This window comes from Gouania willdenowi, chromosome 11 (assembly GCF_900634775.1).
Source record: "Gouania willdenowi chromosome 11, fGouWil2.1, whole genome shotgun sequence".
NCBI classification, from domain to species: Eukaryota; Metazoa; Chordata; class Actinopteri; order Blenniiformes; family Gobiesocidae; genus Gouania; species Gouania willdenowi.
The window spans coordinates 10466230-10487722 of NC_041054.1; the positions used below are offsets into that span (position 1 = coordinate 10466230).

Consider the following 21493-nt stretch of genomic DNA (forward strand, 5'->3'; position numbering starts at 1 on the left):
GTAAAAACATAAACAGAAGAGAAAAACTGTTTCTAATACTGACACATCAAAACAAAAGTAAAAGCTGTGGCATGTTGTGCTATAAATACGTGCGACGCTTTGCATTTTCTCAGATATGATTTTTTTTTCTCCCCAGAAGTTGTTTATGCAAGATTGGATTATTATCGCTTCCTGCAGTGGAAGTGGGCTCCAAGGACTTTTAGACCATATTTCATCAAGTGTAATTAAACATTGACACTAAAACATAAAGTGGGAGATTTGTTATTTAAGATGTGAAAAGTGAGGAAATTATTGGGCAAAAGACTACTTAATAATAGATCTCACATAGCTCCTTCAATTGATGGTATCAATTTATAATTTATTGAATTAAAACAAAATATACACATTTTATTGTATTAACATATAATGTATATTGTGACATAAGGTGCACAAAAAAATAAGTGGTGGAAGTGCACTTTTACAAAAAATGTAATTTTAGTGTGAAGCTACAAAATACAACAAGTGCGTTCATATAAAGTTAAATTAAGGGCTCTGACGAAGATGTGTGTTTGGGGGTAATAATGGGACATTTGTGTTGTATGTGTTGTGTATATTACATATTCCATATGAATGTTTGAGTCTGGTTGAGATCTCAGGCTAAATAAAGCTTGATCGGGTTAAATTACATGCATTGACAGAAAAGGACACACTGTTGCCATGGTTGCAATTCAGATTAGACCTGAGAGCCACAATGAACATCATAGAAAAATAATAATTTACATTCTAAACTAACAGAATCAGGGTGAGGGGTGTGAATAATTGTGTAAATACATTATCCTGATTTTATTCCAACTCATTTTAATACAGACATTTATCTAAAAACCTGGGATTGGTTTGACAAAGCTAAATCACAAAACAACAGTTGGTTGAACTTTTCATGTAGGCTTAAGTATATCACATCATTTGTATTTATTTAGTGTTATTGTTTTGCATATTATTTAAATATTTTCTCAAATATTGAATTGTTCAGCATTAAAATAAATTAAAACAAAGAATATTTGCTAAAACTAAACAGGACGTTGATTAATTTGAATAGTTAAAACATGATAGTGACTGTTAAAAGGCATCTGAGGCTTTATAAATCAAATTTGCCTATTACAGTTATTTTACGTGTTCTATTAGTTTCCATTAATGACGTCAGCGAATTCCCAACCAATACCAAGGTTTATTTTGGAAGCACTTTCCCGCCCCCTAGCGGCCACAAGTATAAAATCTCTCCTTTAGCTACAAACTGAAGGCATTCCTCAGCCAGCCACAGTGGAATATTGAAGCCCCACTGAAAGTAGTTTATCATTAATTCTCAAACTCACGATAACTCAGATTAAATAAAGTCAGGATTGGTTGAACCGACTTAAGCAAAGCTGCAAAATCAGAGACTTAACCTTATGTTAGTTGAGCTTTGGTTTAGTGTTATGCAGTTTTATTGTCAATTGCAAATAAAAGTAAAAAAAAAAAAGAGAACTATTGATGTATGTCAGTACTTTGAAGATCTTGAGTTTTTATATTTAAACCTGTGCTCGGATGTATTCACACTTTTTTTCCAATATTTCAGATCCATGTGGCCAAGGTTATTTTTGAATAAAATAATGAAATCCTGGGACAATTCTGGCACTTTACCAGAGGGTAAGCTGTTAAATGCTGAGCTAATGATCTATAGATTATAAAATCGTATGAAGCGATTCAGGGTATATTTAAACAAAAAAAAAAACAGAAAACTGGTGGATACAATTATCTGTTAGATTTCTCGCAAAAAGCCCAAAAGGCAACATTGCCACAAAAAAAGAGTATTTTAATCCATTTCTTCATGTTTACATTCTGTTTTAAAGCAGTAACAGTCGCTAGTATGTTTTTCACTCTCCTGTGTAAACAAAATATTGCATTAGTTTGTACCATAACAAAACTAGTGTAACCCAGAGTCTAATTTTCGTTTGTTTTTTTAAGTGTCTTGAATCAACGGAAACCAAATAAAAACAAACCAAAGTAGATTTGGCATATTTCCTACCCATTGTAGCAGATTCAGTATAAGGCACTCATTTTACGTAGATCCTCCCAGCGCTTGTGCGCAGGACACAGCCTGACGCATGGATCTGGGTTTACAGTTATAGTGCAAGCAGGACCTGTTTTTTTTTCTAGACTTCAAGATCCCCAGTACAAAAGTCTGGAGTTATTGTGTGGTTTGCACACGCTGCGGACGGATGGAGATCATGAACTGGTGACATTGTCTCCTTACAGTAACCAGTGGCTTCCTTTCCATAGTGCGTCACATAATCGCAGCCATTAGCCGTCACACCTGGAGATGATTGGATGGAGTCAGTTCATTATTTATCAATAAAACCAAGTCAGATCAGAAACAAGAACGTGTTTTCCTCCCTTTAGTGAGGAAGTTCTGGGCATATTTATGTGCTAAATGCTGCCACCTACTGATATAAAGGAGTATTTATTAATCCTGTTGACAGAATAAAATGTCCCAAAGCTATTTAATAGCCAAGTAATTACAGTAATGATTAAAGTAGGGTTGACTGGCCTAGTGAATACATTATTCGGTCAAATATTAAATATCAAATTAAACTCAAGTACACTCAGAGTACATGTACTTTATCCCTTTTCAAGTAATTTATATGATATTATATTAAAGTTTATATATGAAAAGCGCTATATAAATAAAGGTATTATATATATATATATATCAGATTCATTTGCATAGAAAATAATAGGAAACAACATTTTGAAAATACTGGAAAAGATGGCGATAAAGTACTTGTAATCTGAGGGTACATGAGTTTTATTTTTTGAAGTATTAAATAAATAAATTAAATCTTAACATTTTATTTTTAAAAAAAGACAAAGAATCTTGCTAGAATTGCCATCAAATATGTTACAGTATATCTAAACAATGTTGTTATCCAGTAACAATGAGTGTATTTGGCACTTTTGGAGTAGTCTGGTTAAAATAACACTTTAGTAACACTTAAAAACATTGAGTAAAGTGTAACTCTTAGTTTAGTTTATTTGAGCTGTTTACATTCATTTACTTAATGAAGTCACATCATTACACAGTAATGGAAGCTTAAAAGAAGTAGCAAGGAAGTCTTAGATTTGGTTGAGGTAATTCTTACCCTCCCTGTTTGTGCGGCGCCACTCAGCAGACTCTTTCTCAGCAGAGCGGTGACTTCCTCCAGCTCCTGCTCGGCTTCCTGGACTTTGGGGTCCAGCTGGAGGACCTCCTGCAGGTCACTGCTGGCTGACAGGTAGTCCTGAGCAGTGATCACAAGGAGAAAAAAAAATCAAAAGGTGGCTGGAAAAGAAACCCAGTGCACAAAGCCCTCTGATCCCACGTTAGAACATTAGCTCGCAGCAGCGTGTGGGTCGGCCACCTGTAGACCTTTAAAGGCCAGGGCTCGTCTGTAGAAGGCTTTCTTGTTGTTCGGCTCCAGCTGCAGCGCAGCGTCGCAGTCCTGTTTGGCCTCTTCAAAGCGATTCAGTCTGAGGAGACAGATGGATCTGATTGGAAGCAAAGGGATCAGAGAGGAGAGGACTCGCCATTAGTGTGGGTGATCGAGCTCACATTACCTCTGCTGATCAAATACAGGACAAAAATCAGGGTCCACATGTTTCTGTGACTAGGTATCCAAACACCCGACATATCTCAGAGACTGGGCTCATCCATGTTTGTATGTGTCTGTGTGTGTGTAGTACCTGTTTGTGTAGACGGCACACTCGTCAGGTTTCAGTGTAAGACATTCAGTGTATTTCTCAAGAGCTTCCTGAAAAAGGCCTTTCTTCACCAAAGTGTTTCCTTCCTGCTTCAGTAAAGTAAAGCGAGCTTCTTTTCGTCTGGCTGTCAACATAAGAAATAGAAATTTAAGAGAATTCAACACAAACTTGAGTAGAGTAAATACAATAGGGACTGAACAGTTCCTGTACAGTGCATCTCTACACAAAGCCTGACACCAAGCAGTTATGGTGGACCAGGGTAGCATCTAAAACAAACTTTAGGCAACTGGTGGTCCGTGGGACGACGTGCGGCCCTCTGTTTATTTTTGTGCAGCCCCAAATTAACGACCACAAACATACACAAAAATAACAGAAAAATTAATAAAGCAACAATCCTCCACTTATGACATTTTTGTCTTTAATGTTTGAACAGAACACAAACTGTTACCAGTTTTACTTCATTACCTTTGGGTAAATAAAAAGCTACTGAAAACACAAAGTCTAAAATAGCAAAATCTCCTTGTGGCTTGTAGTGGTTGTAATGGTACAACTAACGTGAGTCCTATGACAGTGAAATTAGCTAAAAGTTATACAGTAAATAATATAATATAATAGTTTCTTGCTCTCACAGTGTCTTCTTGGAAAATTCCAACCCTCAAACATATTTAGCTTTTCATTTGTGCCGTAAAGACAAATTAATCAAACAAGACAAAGCCGAGATTACAGCTTGATCTCTAAAAAGTACTTCCCTAAAACCCATGGTGTTGTAACATTTCACTGTACATTTCCACATCAGGAGAAATAGAATTAACAGGTTTCAGATGTATTTCATCATATTGAAACAGACCCACAGTGTCAAGTCTGTCCCAGCTTAATCTGTGCAGGTAAATATTGAGCAGTTTTTCAAATCTTTTAAGACTTCTTTCTACAAATCTTTAATGTTTTTTTGGTTTAAAGCATTAAAACCCATGTGGGGAAATGGGGTTTCACCAGTAATCACACAAAGATAAACACTGATGAAACTGGTTCATCCAGTCAGTTTCCCCAGCAACAGCAGCTGCTATTCCAGGATTGCCTAAACAGACCACATACTGAACTCATTCACTGTTTATGTACATACAAACTGAACTCATTAATGGCGTATGTACATACTGTACGGCTCAGTGCACATCGGTGCCAACGTTTGTAATTCTTTATGATGCAAACGTTTAAAGGGAATGGTTTTGTTTGTGTCACAGCTCAGCCCTTTAAATCCAACTACGGTATACAGTATCTATCAATGGTCTGTGTGAGCGGCTGAAACAGAGAGGAAACCTGAGCGGGACTGTTCCATTACGGCAGAGCTTTACACTGTGTGTGGGTCGGCTTCCTTCTGCATTATTGAAAGGTCCACACAGACAGGCACTGCGCGCACACACACGCACACGCGCACTGAGGAGTGGATTCAGCTGCTCAGCACTCGCTCAGTCTCACGGACTGACTTGTGCTGCTGCTTTAGCTCTCCATCAGTGACGAATAGGGTTGTGCATTGCTATGAATATGACGATACGATTCACAATTTGCATGTGACGATAAGATATATCCTGATACTAAACAATACGATATACATCATGATATATCACAATATCAATAATTACAAATGTTACCTTTACACGTACAAAATGAAATACTAATTATTTACAAGTAGATGGTAACTAACTGTAATTCAAGTACCAATATTAAAAACAAGTGATATGTTTATCAAACTCAAATTTAATTTATCAAAAAAGTTTACCTTTTGCTTCTACAACAGATTCTGATTCTGTTCAGTTCTTAAATTCTTCAGTAACCGCACACATCTGAGAGTGTCAAGTATGTTTTATAAAAAATCAACTACCAAAGCTAAAATGCATTGAGGAGTGAGGTAGATTAATAAGGTCTGATGTGGTTCACTGACACCTAGTGACTGGGTGTTTAAGTGCTTTGCATGTGTTGGCACAATTAAATGTTTTAGACATTTTTTGAAAAGTGAAATATCGCTGAATCTATTTTTTCTTATACCCTCAGTGGCGAATACTAAAACTTACAAACTGCTCTGACAAGGAGAGGAAAAAACCCATTAGGCACAAGATTTATTGAGGATGTAAAAGAAATACTTTGTGATTCGTGTTAGATTCTATTTTGTTGCAATGCTGCGCTCTGTGTCACAGGAAGAGGAAAACGTAAACCTGGGCCAAGTTGAACCAAAATACATTTTTAAACTTTACATTTATCACAATTCAGGCTGTTGTGTTTAGTCAGTGTCAGATGTAGGGCTGGGCAATACTCATATCTCAATATTTGTTCTCAAAATGGCGATATACGATTTACATCTTGATATTTTTAACTCAATAAAGTCTTACCAGAAAGATAATTCTAGTATAAATTTGCAAAGGCATATTTATTTATTAGCAGCTGCACAAAATGTGCCACTTTTGGCTTCTTCTCCTGTTAGGGACAGCACGTGTGAGTGAGTTCTAGAGTGTGGCTTGTTTAGGGGAAGGTCTGTGTTAGGACGCACTCAGTGATCCATCAAACTGTGCTTTTCATGCTGTTCTGAGAAGTAGCGAAAGCACCAGAGTATTTGTATACCAAAATAATATATTGATATAGACGATATTGAAATTTTCTATATCACCAAAATAGAAAACTCAAAATATTTGGAATCTCGATATATTGCCCCGGCCTAGTCTGATGTTTTCCTGATTTGATGAAGAGAGAATAGAAGATGCATTTTCCTTTCTTTAGGATGCCATTTTCAGAGCCTTGTGGCACAAGGTCATTGATGCGCTGCAGGTTTTCCCGTCACTCACCTTCGTCCAGTGCCGCTCTGGCAGCTCGGGCCTGAGCCAGCTCGATGTTGACGGGTTTCTCTCGGTGCTGCTGCTGGATGGACAGAGGAACGGCGGGGATGTCTGGGAGCTTCTCCCTCCAGTCAGGCCCGTCCTGCTCTATTAGCATCTTTGTGATTCTGACACAAGGAGACCAGAAAGAAAGCAAATCCTCAGTATCACAGGATCACAGGACTTGTATGTATGCCTCGGACCACGGTTGGGGTCAATTACAATTGTAATCGCGTCATTGGCAATTAATTACAATTATGACGTTATTATAATTGCAATTATAATTGAAAAATGTGTTACTGTTGTAATTGGCATGGGAATTCTATAAAATCTGTCAATTACAATTCAATTAAACGCAAAAATGGGAAACAATGTTCCAGTTCTATGGCTTACACATGTATAGTTAACAATTATTTAAAATGTGTTTCATATCAACCTTCTCCACTACCTGTCAGTTCTCTTGAGGATCATTTTACCATTAAAAAAAAAGTTTTTAATCTAGTGGTATACTGAGAGAAAAAAGGCTCAGATAGCGACACCAAAAGTTATAATATCAATATTTTAATTGATTAGGAAGCCTAACGATTTGACCAAGAGATGAGAAACAAACTAAATGATACATACTATATTTTAGCATATTTTACAGCTGATTTAAGACATGGGTCAAAACTCACCTCATATCATAAGAGATGCTAACAGAAAGCTAACACAAGTGAAATTGTGAGTATTGTGCGCTTATTTGTTAATTGTGATTAATTGTAACTGAGAATGTAATTATAATGACTTTCAGGGGGAAATAATAATTGTAATTTTTATTGTAATTGTAAAAAATGCCTGTCAACATAATTGCAATTGAAAAAACGTAATTGACCCCAACCCTGGCTCCGACGTTCAACAATGAACAAAAGTCTGTCGATTAAAGTTCAGATTTTTGCTGTTGAACTAAATACTTTAAAAGCAGAGATGTTGATTAATATGTGCAGTTTTAATGAAATAGTTTTCCCTGTCATTTTTACATCAGGAATGGATGTTTTGACAGACCGGATCTGTCTCATGGGCTTTAGATGTGACACAAGTGCCTTAAGTTTAAAATATCAACCGGTGGATGTCAAGGCATTGTTTACAATGTTTGATTTATGAAATCATCTTAGTTACAGAATAAAATAAATTAAAGTTTCTTGTTTTTATTTAGTTTTTTTACTTTCTTGGTAATTCTTGTTTTGACAAACCAAACACGCTTACTTGTAAAACAGAAGAAATATCAAAATGCTACCAAAGAGCAGGTGAGTTGAGTTACTATTAGCCCTTATGAGGATGACTGTTTGTTTAATAACACAGAGGCAGGTGACATTGTATTATGCCAATGCCATACAATGAAAACAGGTTTTTGAAAACAGAACACTGGTTTAAAGGTGTAAAAATGTCAGTAAAACTGGGTGATAAACCATATTTCACATTATTCTGTTTGAACCAGCAAATTGATTCCGATGGCAAAAGTGAGAATATTTAAAAACACGTGTGGACAGTTTGATACGAGTTAGAAAAAAAAAAAAGTCTATTCATTCTGTTGTGTGTGCAGATTACTGGGTTACTAAAGATCCATCGGTGATGATCTCTCTCCAAGGTGCTGATTTCAGGAGATGGTTAACAAGTAAAACATTCACATCAAGTGTTTGGTTGAACAAAAGATACAATGCATTTATGTATCCAGACCCGGAGATTGTCCGTGCTGACCTGTGGACGCTGTCGTGCGCCGCCTGCACGCCGGTGTCGATCTGCAGGACCGTCTTATAATCCACGTAAGCCTTCTTGTAGCGCTCCAGTGACTCATAGGCCATCGCTCTGCGTAGAAGGGGCTTCAGGGAGAACGGCTGCAGCTCCAGAGCTCTAAGAGGATCAGAGAGACTCAGGATCAAACCGTCTGCAGTAGTGAGCGCCCGACTTGCAGGTGGGTCAATCTGAAGTTCTTTACAAATATGAAAAAAAAAAACAACTGTGTACCAACATGAAACACTGTTGTAACACAACAAAGGATTTCAGGGAAAGACTGAGGTGAGAGATTAGTTTCAGCCTGTTGTGTTCCATGAAGTCATAATTCCTTCCTTGTAAATTTCTACCAAATCAGACCCATCCATTCTCTACTCGTACTGTAAAGTTAACTTATTTTCCTCATGTTTATATATATATATATATATATATATATATATTAAAAAAAAACCTACATAAAGAGTTCCCAGTACAAAGACATGACGGTAAGGGCTTTGCATGCATGATAGACCGAAACACACACACACACAAAGGATAACAAATACAGAATTATTTCCAGATGAGATGCTTATACTTTCTAGGCTTCGTTCACATGTCGTGGTTGTGCAATTTAATGCAAATACGCACTTGGTGCAGTCATCTATGCAGTCCGAGCTGTTTCCGTCCTTCAGGTAACAGGCCGCTCTGTTAGAGTAGAGGATGCTCAGATCTTCTGGACTGTCCACACCTGAATGAGACAAACGTTTAAAAAAAAACCCCCAAAAAAACTGCATCTTAGGCAGAGATTTCTGTCTTCTTTAATCACAACAACAACAACAACCAGGTGATCTACTGTGTACATATCTGACATGTAACTGTGCAGTATATTTATCCTCGTTGTTATTTATTTATGGTCTTAGTGGCTCCCCTTGTAAATACACTTATCTTTCTTTTTATTTTTCTCTGTATCTTGCACCACAAGAGTTGTCTCTGAAATGTGTTGTACCTTGTCTGTAATGGCAATAAAAGCATTTATTCTATTCTAAAGGACTTCAGAGCAGCTTTATATATAGTAGTATTCTTCTTTTCAGACCAGGAAACACTTCATCCAATCTAAATGTCCTGATAATTCATGATATTGGTCAAATTTCACTACAGCCTATCGAAGGTTAATCTGTATTAATCAATAATACATATATAATCACTGTTTCTCATGGTGAATCCTCTGCTGTGATGCTAGTCTGACTCTGATGCTGCGGTTCCCTCAATGTTCGTGTGTAAAGTGAAGCGACTGTTGGGTTTCCCACCTGCCTCCGCACAGCCCGCTATGGCCCGGCTGTACTGCTCCAGGGCGGCACCGAACTGCCCGTGTTTGAAAAGCCGGTTCCCGTCATTCTTTAATCGGGCCAGGTGAGGAGGCAGGAGCCCGGCCGGGGCGTCCAGGTCAGCCCGCTCCTCCCTCGGACACTCCGGCTGACCGTGTCCTCCTCCTCCTCCTCCAGCAGCGGGGTTCTGCTCCCTCCGAGTCCCGTTGGACACACTCTTCTCTGGTTCTCCGTGAGTCCCGGGCTTCCGCGGAGCTCCTCTCCCGGTTGTGGTCCTGTCCGAACCCGCCGGCCCTCCTCTGCTGCCCGGAGGTTTCTCCTGAGCGTTACCCATTGCCGCACTCCCTGCGCAGTGACTCCGGCTCCGTCTTCTTCCTCTTTCTCCTCTTCTTCCTCAGAGCGGGGATTTCTGCAGGACACACCTTTCCACTGACGTCACGACAGGGGCGTGTCCTATTATTCTCTATACTACGCAGTTGGATTACAACAGCTTCAATCAGGACAAAGTGCTGAGGTCAGCTCTAAAACAACAGAGCTCTTTAATTCAAAAAGATACATTAATATGAAATGTGTGTATTTAACTCTACCATAAACATTAAACTTAGAACCATAGGTTTCAAATTCACAATTAATCCTCTGATGTAACTTCACAGATTAATTTACATTTTTGCTGCTTTCGTTTGTTGTGTTTTACACAAATTGTATTTTATTTAATTAATGATTATTTTAATTATGTAATTTCATTTTGTCTACTTATTTTTAGTTCAAATATGCTGTTTAGTTTGATTCTGTGTATTTTAATTATTTACTTTTAATTTTTTTTTTGTTAATTTCATTTACTTCATTCATACGTGTATCTACAGGTATGTATGTGTGTGTGTATCTGTATACATGCATAAATTGTAAATACTTTTTTTGTGTGACCCCTTTTTTTATTTCATGGGTATCCAATTTCTATTGCTCTGCTTTAATACTATTGTTGCTATTATTCCTACTATTACTATCATTGCTACTGTTATTTACTTTCTTTGTTTATCCTTCATCCTGTTTTTTAAATCTTTGCTAATTGAGTGCCAAAAATGTGTAATAAAGAGTTTTGAATTATTGTTATTGCATTATTTCATTGTGCTTTATAACATTTCTGTAAAGTGTCATCAAGTGCTCAGAAAAGCACTTTATAATCAAGTGCATTATTATAATATATTTAGTTTAGGCTATGCTAAAAGCATCACTAAATAGCCTTTGAGTTTGAACAAAACCATTTTAGGAAGTCTGCTAAACAAATTTTCATTCACACTTGAAACAAACCTACATATTTGCCTTGTTTAGGAGCATAAAGTCTGCTTTCAAAAGAAATACACGTTATTTTATAAGTTTTTCTTTTATTCTCGGCTGGCTCTGGTCAAAAATGTAAAACTTTGTAAGTTTATTCTACCTCGGCAATAATTTGCCAATTTTGCATCAACAAGATAATATAACCCGTCTTCCTTGTCTTTGTATCAGGAACAATTTGTTTTACCCCACTGGCTATGTCTTTCCATATTCATAATTCTGCTATGCAAACAACTCAATAATTAAAATAACTTACTAAATACTCACCAAAAAATCCACACGACTATGCAAAAAACAAAACAAAATACTGTTGTTATATTAAAATTTATCGTAAATGCTTTTCAGCGGTCACAAATTATTTTAATTTTTTAAGCCTTTATATACCCACAAGAGTCTTATTGATGTCAAGAATCTTTTTTCAAGAACATCCCGAAAGCAATTGCTCAAGGTCCCACAGTGGATTGGAACTGGCAACCCTCCGGTTACAAGCCCACATACCATACCATACCCACATACCCACACACCCCTGCAAATGATCTGAAACAACATACACTAAACATAGTCAAATTCCAAACGAGCAACAATAAAAGTTTATTGTAACAAATATCAGAGCAGTCATTTGAATTGAACAGGCATCACTTTGATTCCATGTTTTGAGCTGAGAAGAAAAACAAGTTAGGAATCCTCAGCTGGGTCATCAGGTCACTTTAATACACAAAGTTTAACGCTACAAAAATGACAATAAAGAAAGGTGTGGCTGCGGACTTCTTCATCTGGCATCAAAGACAACCACTGACATTTTGGAATCAAGGAATTTTTGTTTTTTATCTGTAGATCCATGGTTTTATAATACCCCCTGCCAGAAAACAATCATGTATTTATTTTATTTTATATTTATACCCCCCTCACTAACAATATTATTGCACATTCAGTGTGAGCAGAGGATACATCTCTTTGTCCTCTTCTTGTACATGATCCTGTACCCACACTCTCTGCATCTGATGGGATCACGTGCTTTGATTTCATTTTCAGTGTGGCATTCTGGAAGAAAAGTACAAAATAAAATGTTGTTTTTCTTTAATCCTTTGAAGAAATTACGACAATTAATTTGGTTGTACTTCTTATTGTTTTCATGTCTTATCTTCTGGGCTATTTATTTTTATTTTAAGAACGTTTTTGTATTATTTTGACACTGTAAACTTGTTTTATGTACTGCTGCCAGGACACACTTGTAAAAAAGATTATTAATCTCAATGTGGTTCTCCTGACAAAATAAAGGCTAATGAATGAACGTAAAGGGCAATAGATTACATTTCTCCAGTTGGTTATTTTAAGGACATTCTAGACAAAAGTAATCATTTACCACTATGGATGTTTTCATCAATTTTCTGACCCGCTTCCTCCTTTTTTCAGGGTAACGGGGTAGACAAAAACAAAATATATTAAATGTAATAACACAGTTTTGAAAGCAACATTACCCAATGGAAGCAAGGTTTGCCTAATAAATATTATTGACCAGTGTAAATAGAATAGTGAACATACATTAGCCCATCGTTAAAAAAGCGCAAAGTAACACTTAATCTTAGCATTTATCTGATCATAAACATAGTTTTAACAGTGTAGTATCAAACCACGGTGCTGTACCTCCACATATGTACATCATGGGCTGCTGTTTGGGTGGCTGTATATCTTTCTGTGGGTCCATGCTTGATCCTAAAGGACAGAAAACGTCACATCTGAGCACGCACACTGCTAAATGTTAAGAGTCTGATAGCTAGAATAAAAAAACTCAGGTTACAAAAACCACAAAACTCCGTTGAAATGATTCCAATTACAAGACAGTTTAAAGGTTTTATGTATAAATAAGTTATCGGGATGTTTTTATCCACTTTACCTTTTCACTCACGGCCACACGGATCGCTTGTGTTTGCACATGCGCAGAACACATTCATCTTCTTCTCTTGTTTTACTGGTAGATTGTGAGGGATTTAAAATCCATACCGCCCCACAGTCACTAGATTGGACCCCTGCCTTGTTGTCAAAATAATGCGTATTGTGATGCAGATTGGTAACAAACCGTCTTTTAAAGGTTAAAACTTTAAATATATTTGGATATAATTGCACAGTTTGTTCATTTTAACGTACTTCACGGTGAGTGGCGGCAAGTTGTGTCCTCCGTGCCTGCAGGGGGCGCTGTGAACAAGGCCCAACACGTCACTATCAGCGAGCTACCGCCTCTAGTTTTTGACAACAACGTCTCTGTCTATAATGTCCACGTCTCGACTATCGGCCCACTAACCGTTTTATCCTTTTATTAGTCGGCTTTGGTCTACGTTTTTTAGGTATCTCATTATGGAGCCCACAGCACCCAAAAGGTTTGTGAACATGTTTTAAAAAGCCTACCGTCAGCTTATTAACCAACGAGCTAACGCAGCTGTCCAGCTAGTTAATGCTAAGGCTAATTTAGCTTCAGTGTTGTGTTTCAACCGGTGCCTATTTCAAATGGTGATTATGGGCTGACTCCCTCCAACAACGGACATTAAAAACTGTAATGTTAAGTTTATTTTCCTCTCAACTAATTGTATAGGACGGATTTGTTGAGTGTACCCAGTTTTTTCTTTGTTTTTTGTTGTTTGTTAGATTACCTTTGTATCTTGCAGCTACATCAGACAACTGACCGGATGTTGTTCACCATTTAAAACGGGCTCCAATTGAATCGCACCACTATCTCCCTCAGAAACTTCAGCTTCATAGAGTTTAAAGTCTTTTTATTCACCTCTAAACTACAACAGCATAGTTTAAACTTGTTTTCTGGGCTTTCGTGTACAGTACATGCATTTGTACTTAAATAAGGATTTTAAATGTAGCCTTACATTAGCAAATGTTTTCTTAATTAAAGTAGAAATGAGTCATGATGGCACTGGCTTCGCTAGACCTCTGAAGGTGTGCTTTGGTATTTCTTGTATTAACAACAAAGCACATATTGAATGTCATGATGGAATGAAATGTGTTTAGTTTTGGATACATTGTTGTAAATACCTTTATATTGTTTGTGTAGTACACAGGTGCGGTGGGATAGACCTGATTGTATTCTTTTTTTTTTTTTTTTGCAGTAAGCTGAAAAAGCTGAGTGAGGACAGTTTGACCAAACAACCAGAGGAAGTGTTTGATGTTCTGGAGAAACTTGGTGAAGGGTGAGAAGGTTTTCTTTACTTTATTTTGAAGTTGACTTGCCTGTAGAGCATCTGCATTTTAGTGCCGTCAGTCACAGTGTACGCTGTAAAAAAAATTAACTGCGTTGTTTGTGTGTGTTCAGTTCCTATGGCAGCGTGTTCAAAGCCATTCATAAAGAGTCGGGTCAGGTCGTGGCCATCAAGCAGGTTCCTGTGGAGTCTGATCTACAGGAAATCATCAAGGAAATTTCCATCATGCAGCAGTGCGACAGGTTGGAGGGACTATCTAACACTCCAATCTGTGCAACTTTTTTAAGACCTTACCTCACTCCCACTTTCTTTAATTTAGAAATTAAATTTGCTGCTTTTTTCTCCTCAGCCCTTATGTTGTCAAATACTATGGCAGCTATTTCAAGAACACAGACCTGTGGATTGTTATGGAGTACTGCGGAGCCGGCTCTGTCTCTGATATCATTAGACTACGCAATAAGACAGTGGGTGTCGTCTATATAAAGTTACATTTATGTGTGATTATTTTGAATGCACATTTTCTTTAAGAATATGAATGAAAAATGGAAGTACGGTAAGTTTTTTTGATTGCTGTTTTCTCCCCTCTCAGCTCACAGAGGATGAGATCGCCACCATCCTGAAATCAACACTGAAAGGTCTGGAATATCTTCACTTCATGAGAAAGATTCACAGAGACATCAAAGCAGGGAACATCCTCCTCAACACCGAGGGTCACGCCAAACTGGCAGACTTTGGTGTTGCAGGACAGCTGACGGTATTTATTTTATTTTCGATAGCAGCATTGTGATCCAACCAGAGTTCCCAGTGACGATACCTGTGTGTGTTTTTTCCTTTGAAGGACACAATGGCGAAGAGAAACACTGTTATTGGCACTCCGTTCTGGATGGCCCCAGAGGTGATCCAGGAGATTGGATATAACTGCGTCGCAGACATCTGGTCGTTGGGTATCACGTCTATAGAGATGGCTGAAGGAAAACCTCCGTATGCAGACATCCATCCCATGAGAGTGAGTATAAACGTTACTGCTGTATGGAAAAGTATGGAATTTGATTTCATACATTTCCAGGTCTGGAAAAGTAGGGAAAATGGAAACCAACATGGAAAAACATCAATGTATTCAAGACTGTTTGGACTGTTATATTTTCTAAAACATTAAATTATAAACTTCTAAAAGACAAAACAAGAAAGAAAGAAATGGATCGATCTTGTTTTGTAAAGCGCAGCTGAAAGCACACAGTATCTATGACAGAACTCATAATGGTTTATGTAAATTATCTGACGACTGGCTCATAAATCCCAAATATAAAGACTGGTTGCTGAAAAGTCCAGGATGGATGAATTAAGTTAAATGCAGACTTTGTGTGAAATCATGTGACATGGGGGAGGCAGTGGCTGTGAATCATATGCAAGGGGGGAAAAAAACACTATAAGAGCGACATTACAGAGCTGTAATCTTCTGGTGACGTAATAGCATACATTGTCAGAACAAACGATTAATACAAACATTTATTTACACAATACACATCTATTTACTCAAATATCACAGATTATTTGAATTATTTTTTCGAGGCGTCTGGAAATAGTCTAGATGTTGAAATTTTAAATGTGTAGGAACGTTAATCAAGGATGCATGATCAAACAAGCAGAAAGAGGCTCACAGAGTCAGCAGTGTTTAGGTCAAACGTAGTTCACACTCAATCTTGCTCCATTACTGTGTTCTTACTTACTACTGTCGTCAGGCTACTTACTGTGGTTTGTTGCTAATGTTAGTTTTCACATGTGACTTATTTGAAAAAGTCTACTTTCACATTTCTCACGTAATGCACTTTGTTCATACAGGCGATCTTCATGATCCCCACGAACCCTCCTCCAACATTCAGGAAGCCCGAGCTCTGGTCGGATGAGTTCACAGACTTTGTCAAAAAGTGTTTGGTAAAGAATCCGGAGCAGAGAGCCACGGCCACGCAGCTTCTGCAGGTATCAGCAGGATCCAGAACAGAGTCAAATGTGCTTCTTTTGCTGTTTCTTGCACTGAAATGTCAAAACCTGGTGTGTGTGTGGATGGCAGCACCCATTCATCAACCAGGCCAAGCCCGTCACCATCCTGAGGGACCTGATCACTGAGGCCATGGAGATGAAAGCCAAGCGGCAGCAGGAGCAGCAGAGAGAGCTGGAGGAGGACGACGACAACTCTGTACGTACGCTCAAACACCCCGATTAGTTGTCAGTGAGCGATGAGAAACAAACCCTGTGTGCATGTGTGGTGCAGGAGGAGGAGACGGAGGTGGACTCTCACACCATGGTGAAGTCGGGCTCGGAGGGTGCTGGGACCATGCGGGCCACGAGCACCATGAGCGACGGCGCTCAGACAATGATCGAGCACGGCAGCACCATGCTGGAGTCGGACCTGGGCACGATGGTCATTAACAGCGACGAAGAGGAGGAGGAGGAAGATCAGGGTTCAATGAGAAGTAAGTGCACAAGGGCTTAGCTGCGTAGTTGCACTCAGAGATGTGACATTCACACTAATACAGACTCGTCTTTGGCTGAAATGGTTTTGCCGTAGTAATATTTAGGGGTGTAACAAAATAGTTGACTCACGATACGTAATACTCACATTACGATATGAAAAAAAATGAAGAATAACTAATGTGTAACAAATCTTTGTTGATGAAAAACAATTTGACTACGAATGTCTGAGACAGTGAGTGGGAGTGTTTTGCTTCACAAATAATGAAAATAAATGTACAGTTTTGTTTTTTTCAAATTATTGTTTCTCATTTCTGTAACATAAAAGTTTTGAAAGATGTATTTTGTTCCTGCCAAAATGCAGCTTGAAATATTCAGTTAAATACCATTGTGCGCTGTGCTCCTCTATTACTTTTTTACTTGGTTTTATTTCGCGAACCTTTGAACTTCATGTCGCCATTTTTTTATTTTGCTAAATTTTGTTACTTTCCAAGTAATATTCCTTCATAATTGCTTTCTTGACACTTCTATCTCCTGCCCACAGGACACGCCACACCCCAGCAGCCACTACGGCCCTCCTTCATGGACTACTTCGACAAGCAGGACTCCAACAAAGCAGCACAAAAGCAGGAGAACTACAACCACAACCAGCCGCAGGAGCAGTCGGGCTACCACATCCATTCCAAAAATGTCTTCCCTGACAACTGGAAGGTGCCTCAGGATGGAGACTTTGACTTTGTGAGTGTGCATCACTCTGTCCTTGCTTCATGTTAGAACAGGGTTTTTCAACTACTGTGAAATTGTCAGGTGTGCCGTGGGAAATTATTCAATTTCACCTAATTGGTCTGAAAAACATTATTATAAACTAACACTCATAACGTTTGAGAACACGGAACAAAATGAAATCATATAAATGTATTTATTATTATTAATACTAATGATAATAATCATAAAATTATATATTATGTAATATTAAAAAAAAAACATATAACAAAACAATATTTAGCAGAATAAAGTTCAATTGTAGTTCTGTTCATATTGAATGTGTCGTTTTGTATTTGTATTCAAGACACATTGATAAGAATTACTGCATATTGTTAATTACACTTTTTATTAGAAAAAATAAATTTATCCATCTTCTGCCAGCAAATAAATATAGAAAAATCATAATAGATTTTTTTTTTTGCTGCTGTTCATTTGATTTGTATTAAAAACACTTATGTAGATTAATTAAACTTTTTATTAGAAAGTAGAAATATGAATCTATCATAAAAACTATAATCTTTGTGTTCATTCAAGACACTTTGAGCAGAAAGTATATTGTTAATATTGGCAACAAAGTTTATTTTTTTAACAGATTTGGTTGATGGTGTGTCTTAGGAATTTGTACCTTAACTCAAATAAGGTTGAAAAACATTGTTTGAAGATGTTTAATAAAATATGAATTCTGTTTCATTTCATATTGTTTTCAGCTGAAGAATCTGGATTTTGAGGAGCTACAGTTGCGTCTGAGTGCCTTGGACCCCATGATGGAACGGGAGATTGAGGAGCTGAGACAGCGCTACACTGCCAAGAGGCAGCCCATCCTAGACGCCATGGATGCTAAGAAGAGACGACAACAGAACTTCTGAGGGCTGCTCCTCTTCCTCACCTCTGGTCAGGGTCTCTCAAAGCCTCATTTAGTGACTCAGGGGAAGTGAAAACTGTGTCATTCTTATGTTCACCTCCTGCTGAGTGAAGGGCTTGTTTTCTCCACTGCTTCTGTTAGGCTCCTGGGAAAATCACACTCAGTCTGTTTGTTTGTTTGTTTGTTCTAGATTTGGTTTGTCTTCCTCATGTGAAGTCGATTGCCAAAACTGAAACCAAAAGCAGAACTAGGCGGCGACCACAGTGCACCAGAAAGCCATAAACAGGATTCCTATTTCTCCACGATTGCAAAAAAAAAAAAGTGGAGGAAATGTAGAGGACGATCACTGTTATTCCTCCTCAGACTGTTAACCTTCAGTGTAAATCCAGTCCTGAACCTCGTGTGGAAGTATAACAAAGGTTCATCCATGACCAAAGACAATCACCATGAATATGATGAAGTTTAAGAATGCCTTAAAGACAAACAACAAAGTCAACAATCTGATAAGAAATCCATCGAATCCCGTCAAAATCACCAACAAACCGCAGGGAAAGTGTGAAACGGATGGAGAGACGAGACGTTCAAACATATTGGTTAGTCTTTGTTGTTCCCCTACATGTTTTTTATGTTTTGGTTTGTCGCACTGCCGATAGTTTCAAACGACGTGTTCTCGTGCCTCCTAATACACAGAACCAGCACTAATGCTTTACAAGTCAAAGACTCAACAAACGACTCCTCAGTTCTGGATTATAGAAGAAGTTCAAGTTCCTCAATTGAAGAAAATGGAAAGTTACCATAATAAAACATTCCACAACTTTTGTACCAGCCATCCAACACTACCAGCTACTCTCACATTTTCTCTCTTTTCGTTTACTACACTTGGTGATATGACTTCAGGTTTAATAGGACACTCCCTACCCTAGTGGATGAGATCATTATGAGAAGGCTCACTGTATCAAAGTTTAATTTCATGTCTTTGAGAACAAAATAATCTTTTCTTAGCATTATAGTCGATTTTTCATTCATGATGCACTTCTTTTTAATGAAATGGGGATGATTTATGCTTTCAACATTTCATCGTATTTGGTGTTTTCTTGAGGCACAGGAACACTTTTTTAGTACTTTTGTAGAAATTTTTTTTTTTTTTTTTTTTAGGACAAATCACTTGTTTTGTTTTTTGTCAAAATGAAGTCGTATCAAGGTGCATATTTGTGCAATACTGATGGTTCATTTCTTTGAAACTAAACTCAAAACTACTCTTTTTTTTTTTTTTTTTTTACAATCAACTCAAACATGCTATTTCCTAATAAGCCTATAAAATAGTATTTTTTTCTTGAATAAGGAAGCCTAGTGTTTGCATTTTTTAGTTATTCATTCCTCTTCTATACCCAGTTCTCCTGTTTTGTATTAATTTATTCAGCAGAAGGCAACCACTTACATTTCTATAATTTGTTTAAATCTACTTAACAGGTTTTATTTTGCATGTAAAAAATACAGAATTTTAGACATTTGAATAAAATGTACAAAATAAAGCAGTTTCTACACACATTTTGCACACGTTTTGCTGAATAATTGTAAAACCCTTCCCATGACTCTATAAACATGCTATTTTTCTTTATTATGCTAATTTGACTTTTTTTTGTTATGTCCAATTTTTTGAATGAACTCAGCTTGTCTTAATGTGAAATGCTAGAAGTGTTTGAGTTTCTGTTACGAGTGAATGTGGTTTGCAGTTGCTGAGAATTACGCCTGTTACGTATCTCGTCTTTACATCAGGATGAGTTCTAAACATCATTTTAATTTTCTCTGGATCTGCTTGTGAATAATTACGGTCTGCCCATCTAAATGTCATTTAATTAGTTATTCACATAGTGTTTCATTCAGAAATCAAGGGTTTGTGTTATTATCAAACAATCAAATCTACAAGTTATTTTTGTTGCTCTCAATCATGAAACAAGACCAGGATTCCTCTGTGTTTAAAGACTATGCATGTTTATTTAACTTTTTTTTTTTTTTGCTATGTAGCGGAATCACATGAGGAAGTACTGTTATTTTTTAGACTTGTTTTAATTTTGCTCTTTGATTAGAAAAAAAAGCTACTGTATAAAATTCACAGTTATGGAGACTGATATCTTTTAAAATTGGCTTTAGTGTGCAGTAATCTAAAATCAGCCTAATGTTATTATTTCTTGTCCTTATTTACTCTCTGCATTGCAATGACATGAGGTGTCGAGTGGAATGTGAGCATTCATGTTTAAACCACTTAATTTATTGCGTTTCCCTTTTATGTTTTGAAGGAATAACAATAAAGGTTACTTATAGGAGATCATGAATTTTTTTTTTTTTTTTGTGTGTTCATTTTCTCTATCTAATCTCCAGAGGTGAAAGTAACTGATTATAAGTACTCATGTTACTTTAATAGAGTTGCTTTTATGGGTACTTGTACTTTTTTGAGTATATTTCTAAATCACTAATTTTACTTGTACGTTTTTAAAGAAGTAATTTGTTAGATTTCTACACCCAACCGTTACTGAGTAAATTATTTTTTTTGTTCTAAAATGTTCAACGGACATTGTGAAACTACAAAAAATAACTTGACCAGACAACATCTCAACGCATCACATCACGGAGGTTCTTTTCTCAGTTTTAGAGTTCATGAAGTGATCTATAATAAGAGCCTGAGAATTTTTTTTAAAATTTTGAATTGAATTCATTGGCGTTATTTTATTTAAAAAATAATCATTATTATTATACAGATGCCTTTGTGGAAAATAAATTAAGTTCCAATTTGGTCTTTTACTTTTTAAGTGCATACATGAGATGTTTACTGTATGCAAGGGAACCGTGGGAAAACTTATTACAAAGAATAAACATTGGGGTGAAAGTAACTAGTAATTTTAATTCAAGTACTATTTAATAGAGCTACTTTTTACTTGTACTTGAGAATTTTATTTATGACTTCCTTGTACTTTAACTTGAGTACAATTTAAATCCAGTAACAGTACTTCTACTTCAGTAGGATCTATCAGTACTCTTTACACCTCTATGTAATCTTCCATTGTAGCCTTGATCCTATGAAGTGGACTTTAACGCAGTAAAAACTCCACCTGTGAACAGCAGGCACCTGTTGTACCGTAACTCTCCTAATAGAGGCGCAGTGCGCCTTTTTTTTTTTTA

General features: G+C 37.1%; 3 protein-coding genes across 4 annotated transcripts; 1 reads left to right on the top strand and 2 right to left on the bottom strand.

The window, feature by feature from the left end:
- Window positions 1-502: 502 nt before the first annotated feature.
- On the bottom strand, window positions 503-10109 carry spag1a (sperm associated antigen 1a). Its single transcript, XM_028461950.1, has 8 exons — window positions 9668-10109; window positions 9009-9108; window positions 8349-8501; window positions 6585-6742; window positions 3736-3877; window positions 3414-3540; window positions 3156-3293; window positions 503-2329 (listed from the first exon to the last, which is right to left on the bottom strand). Exons 1-8 carry the CDS (start codon window positions 10017-10019, stop codon window positions 2324-2326), a joined length of 1176 nt encoding a protein of 391 aa, XP_028317751.1. The 5' UTR covers window positions 10020-10109; the 3' UTR covers window positions 503-2323.
- A 1470-nt stretch (window positions 10110-11579) lies between these two features.
- Window positions 11580-12987, bottom strand: polr2k (RNA polymerase II, I and III subunit K). The gene is made up of 4 exons (XM_028461535.1): window positions 12912-12987; window positions 12662-12730; window positions 11966-12058; window positions 11580-11809 (listed from the first exon to the last, which is right to left on the bottom strand). The coding sequence occupies exons 2-4, from the start codon at window positions 12720-12722 to the stop codon at window positions 11787-11789; spliced, it is 177 nt and encodes a 58-aa protein (XP_028317336.1). The 5' UTR covers window positions 12723-12730; window positions 12912-12987; the 3' UTR covers window positions 11580-11786.
- A 231-nt stretch (window positions 12988-13218) lies between these two features.
- On the top strand, window positions 13219-20640 carry stk3 (serine/threonine kinase 3 (STE20 homolog, yeast)). Of its 2 annotated transcripts, XM_028461534.1 has the most exons (12): window positions 13219-13392; window positions 14131-14211; window positions 14334-14462; window positions 14570-14684; window positions 14810-14974; window positions 15059-15226; window positions 16060-16197; window positions 16289-16414; window positions 16490-16691; window positions 17234-17427; window positions 18162-18345; window positions 18507-20640. In XM_028461534.1, the coding sequence occupies exons 1-11, from the start codon at window positions 13370-13372 to the stop codon at window positions 18318-18320; spliced, it is 1500 nt and encodes a 499-aa protein (XP_028317335.1). In that variant the 5' UTR covers window positions 13219-13369; the 3' UTR covers window positions 18321-18345; window positions 18507-20640. The 2 variants fall into 2 exon arrangements, with proteins under 2 accessions (XP_028317335.1, XP_028317334.1); XM_028461533.1 differs by having other exon boundaries at window positions 18162-20487.
- Window positions 20641-21493: the final 853 nt, after the last annotated feature.